Source organism: Palaemon carinicauda, chromosome 18 (assembly GCF_036898095.1).
Source record: "Palaemon carinicauda isolate YSFRI2023 chromosome 18, ASM3689809v2, whole genome shotgun sequence".
Taxonomy (NCBI): Eukaryota; Metazoa; Arthropoda; class Malacostraca; order Decapoda; family Palaemonidae; genus Palaemon; species Palaemon carinicauda.
The window spans coordinates 6,507,965-6,512,964 of record NC_090742.1 but is presented as its reverse complement, the minus strand read 5'-3'; the positions used below and the strand labels follow the sequence as shown (position 1 = coordinate 6,512,964).

Sequence of the window (5,000 nt, the reverse complement as noted above, 5' to 3'; positions counted from 1 at the left end):
CAAAATAAATCTAACCCAAGACAGTGGGCACTACCCAAATCTAGAGAACAATGGTTTGATTTTGGAGTGTCCTTCTCCTGGAAGAGCTGCTTACCATAGCTAAAGTCTCTTCTACTCTTACCAAGAGGGAAGTAGCCACCGAACAATTACTGTGCAGTAGTTAACCCCTTGAGCAGAGAGGAATTGTTCGGTAATTTCAGTAATGTCAGATGTATGAGGACAGAGAAAACTGTGGAAATAATAGTCAAAACTATTCGGATTATGTGTAGGGAAAGACGAGATATGCCCTAACCAGAGATAAGGATCCAATTTAATACTGTCTGGCCAATCAAAGGACCCCAAAACTCTCTAGCTGTAGTATCTCAACGGGTGGCTGATGCCCTGGCCAACCTACTACCTAGGCAAGGACAAAATGGACCGTAACCAGAGAGAAGAATCCAATGTAGTACTGTCTGGCCAGCCGAAGGACCCCATAACTCTATAGCGGTAGTATTTCAACGGGTGGCTGATGCCCTGGCCAACCTACTACCTAGGCAAAGACAAAATGGACCGTAACCAGAGAGAAGAATCCAATGTAGTACTGACTGGTCAGCCGAAGAACCCTATTACTCTCTAACGGTAGTATCTCAACGGGTGACTGGTACCCTAGACAACCTATACCATAGGGTAAGAGAAAATGGGTCGTATCAAGAGAGGGCTTCAATGTAGTAATATCTGGGTAGTCGAAGGGTCACATAACCTATGTGTAGGCAAGGCCAAAATGAGCCGTAACCAGAGAGGGCTCCAATGTAAGACTGTTGTACATAATCTTATCTTTTTCATTTTCTCTGATTACAGGCGCCCGTCAGGTTCCAGGAACCCCAGCGTGGTTCATGGCAGCCTCTCACAAGACGAAGGTAGTGGCCAAGAACATTTCCCGCATTGCGCTCATCTCCGAAGAAGCTACAAAATATATGGCCCAACAGTGAGTATCCCGTTTTCTTCCCTTTCTCTATTTGTTTATGAAATTAGGGAGCTATTGTCATGAGTATTTGGCTGTATGTCAATTGTTAGTATGTGTATGTATGTGTATATATATATATATATATATACCGTATATGTATATACATATATATATATATATATATACATACCGTATATGTATATACATATATATATATATATATACATACCGTATATGTATATATGTATATATATATATATATATATACACTCGTATGTATATGCACACACACACACATATATATATATATATATACATATATATATATATAGATGTATATATGTTGTATATATATGCATACTGACTATTTCTATATTACAAATGGTATACAAGCAAAGGTAAAACATAATAAGAAAATTTGAAGAATTCCATATGATGACTTTTTAAAGTCATGGTTAATACTTTTACTATTAAATGCAAGAAAACGTTAAACAAATTCTGACTACTGATAAACATAAACTATAAATTACAATTGTTATGATATGATATGAAATCTAAAAGGTTTACCTATCAATTGAATCATTTGACTGACTTTGAAAGTATCATAAAATACAATTAGTAAAAGGCCTTTAGTGAGTTCAATCAGCATTTTTATTCAATCAAAGAAAATATATTTCTCCCAGAGCTCCAGACCATTCAACTTTTCGTCTATCTTATCACAAACCTTTACTTTCTATTCAAGATAGGACATTTAATGTATCTGTTAATCTCTCAATCAATCTTCTTGACATTTCCTATTTACTTGGAGTTTCTTTGAAATTAAGTATTCTTACTTTGAAAGTAACTAGTTTCTTAGAAAATAAGTATCTCTACTTTGAAAGTAACGAGTTTCTCAGACAATAAGTATCCTGGCTTTGAAAGTAACTAGTTTCTTACACAATAAGTATCCTGGCTTTGAAAGTAACTAGTTTTTTTTGCACAATAAGTATCCCTACTTTGTAAGTAACAAGTTTCTTACACAATAAGTATCCCTACATTGAAAGTAACTAGTTTCTTAGACAGTGAGTATCCCTACTTTGAAAGTAACTAGTTTCTTAGACAATAGGTATCCATACCTTAAAAGTAACCTGTTTCTTAGATATGTATCCCTAATTTAAAAGTAACTAGTCTCTTAGACAATATGTATCACTACTTTGAAAGTAACTACTTTTTTAGACAATATGTATGCCTACTTTGAAAGTAACTCCTCAGTATTAAAAAGATATAAAAGTGAGTTCCACCATCACTTTATTTCTTATTTTTTCTTTACGGTGATTATGGGAAGGAGAATGTATAGGCTTTAAAGGAGCTAAGTTGGCTGTGGATGTCCGTTAATAGTGGTGACGTGCTCATAGAAACGTACATAACTTCGACCATGTGAGCGTCACTTTCACGTTTTTCAGACACACACGCACACACATACAAACTTCACGGATATGCATAACTTTTATGTAACTTCGGCGTATGAGAGAGAGAGAGAGAGAGAGAGAGAGAGAGAGAGAGACTTGAGTAAAGTACATGTACTCCTTAAAATTAACTTATCACAGAGAGAGAGAGAGAGAGAGAGAGAGAGAGAGAGAGAGACTATTCAGTAAAATAATACACTCTTTGAAAATGAGAGAGAGAGAGAGAGAGAGAGAGAGAGAGAGAGAGAGAGTTTTGTCAAGTAAATGTGTTGCTTGAAAATGAACACCATACAGAGAGAGGGAGAGAGAGAGAGAGAGAGAGAGAGAGAGAGAGAGAGCAAAATCCTTATTACCACTCTTTCCGTGTTTCTCTCGTCCTGTCTTTGTTTGTTAATTTCTAACCTGCGGGGATCGGATTTTTATGCCTCCGGTTTCATCCCTTTCTCTTTCGTACATTTGCCTCTAGTTTTGCAGTCTATAGGCTGTTTCACTAGGTAATATTCTAATTCTTTTATCAGGGTTCAGAAAAATATCTTGTTATTATTCTATGACTATGATAAGAACAGGATTTTTCGAGACGCATTGGTATGTATATGTGTGCGTATATATAAATATATATATATATATATATATATATATCCTGTCTATAAAACATGTGATTAATACAAAAAAGCATAGAAAACACATACCCATATAGATATATATATATATATATATATATATCTTTGTGTGTATGTGTGTATATATATAATATAAATATATATATATATATATATATATATATGTATATATATATATATATATTTATATATATACATGAGAGAGAGAGAGAGAGAGAGAGAGAGAGAGAGAGAGAGAGTCAATTTTTAAAGATGTATAGCCACTATCTAATCATTTAGGGAATTAACTTTTTTATCAATGAATATTTACGGTTTTTTGTACTTTAAATCATATGAAATTTTATACTCCCGCGAAAATATGATAAGCTGCTGACTGTGGCCTTGGCTTTTAGCTATTACTATTAAACTACTATTACTATTTGTTGGAGTGTTAATTACATTTGTGGTAATAATAATTAACAAATAGTTAAGCACATTGTTTAAACCACCGGTATGCCATTGCAATAAAAGCATCCCACGTCAAATAAAAGGTAAATTTTTCTTTACATGTTTTTTTATGAGTAAAATTACAAGGCTCAGTAAACTCCTTCATCCCCACGACCGAGTCTATTCGGATGACGTCATTGGTACCATCTCCCTGCAACATCCTCTCCTGGTGGTGTCTTCTCATCTCTCTCTCATATTTCTTCTTCAATAGTCAAGTGAAAGTAATTTCTCTCTCTCTCTCTCTCTCTCTCTCTCTCTCTCTCTCTCTGCTATACCCGTCACGATTTTATAGCTTATATAATGGAACCTCTATTCAGAATAATTATCTGTTTTATATACTTTTATAATTATGATAATATTTTCTATTTCTTTTGACTTTCTATCAAGTTCTAAACTCGAAGTTATTGTTATCTTTTCATGGACATGGTCTCTCTCTCTCTCTCTCTCTCTCTCTCTCTCTCTCTCTCTCTCTCTCTCGATACATATACTTTTCCAATCATTATAGCATTTCCAATCGCTATTGTCTGTTTATCAATTGATAAACTCGAAGTCATCTTTTTATGGGCATGATCTCTCTCTCTCTCTCTCTCTCTCTCTCTCTCTCTCTCTCTCAATATTAATTTCTCTGTTGGTATGGGGAGAAATGGGACGTTCATTAGTGTTGTGTTCCGTAGAAGGGACATTCAACCCCGGATAGGGTTCGTGTCGATTGTCTCCTATTTGATTTAAAGAGAAGGTCCATTTGACCTCCAGCGTTGCCAATGGGGTATTTTGTCAACGGATTATTTGAATGATGTAACGCAGATTTTTTATAGATTCTATTTACCTGGAGTTTCTTAAACAATCAGTATCCTTACTTTAAAAGTAACTAGTTTCTTAGACAACAAGTATCCTTACTTTAAAAGTAACTAGTTTCTTAGACAACAAGTATCCTTACTTTAAAAGTAACTCGTTTCTTAGACAATAAGTATCCTTACTTTAAAAGTAACTAGTTTCTTAGACAACAAGTATCCTTACTTTAAAAGAAACTAGTTTCTTAGACAACAAGTATCCTTACTTTAAGAGCAACTCGTTTCTTAGACAATAAGTATCCTTACTTTAAAAGAAACTCGTTTCTTAGACAATAAGTATCCTTACTTTAAAAGAAACTAGTTTCTTAGACAACAAGTATCCTTACTTTAAAAGCAACTCGTTTCTTAGACAATAAGTATCCTTACTTTAAAAGAAACTAGTTTCTTAGACAACAAGTATCCTTACTTTAAAAGCAACTCGTTTCTTAGACAATAAGTATCCTTACTTTAAAAGAAACTAGTTTCTTAGACAACAAGTATCCTTACTTTAAAAGCAACTCGTTTCTTAGACAATAAGTATCCTTACTTTAAAAGAAACTAGTTTCTTAGACAACAAGTATCCTTACTTTAAAAGCAACTCGTTTCTTAGACAATAAGTATCCTGGCTTTGAAAGTAACTAGTTTCACTGCAATTGGTGACTTAATCAAGATTTAA

At 34.0% G+C, this 5,000-nt stretch overlaps 1 protein-coding gene across 1 annotated transcript in view; it reads left to right on the top strand.

The window, feature by feature from the left end:
* The window catches only part of LOC137657594 (uncharacterized), a 230,812-nt gene that overhangs the window by 174,746 nt on the left and 51,066 nt on the right, over window positions 1–5,000 (top strand). Inside the window, 1 exon segment of the mRNA XM_068391945.1 lies at window positions 838–964. Within this exon segment, the coding sequence (XP_068248046.1) occupies window positions 838–964 (127 nt within the window).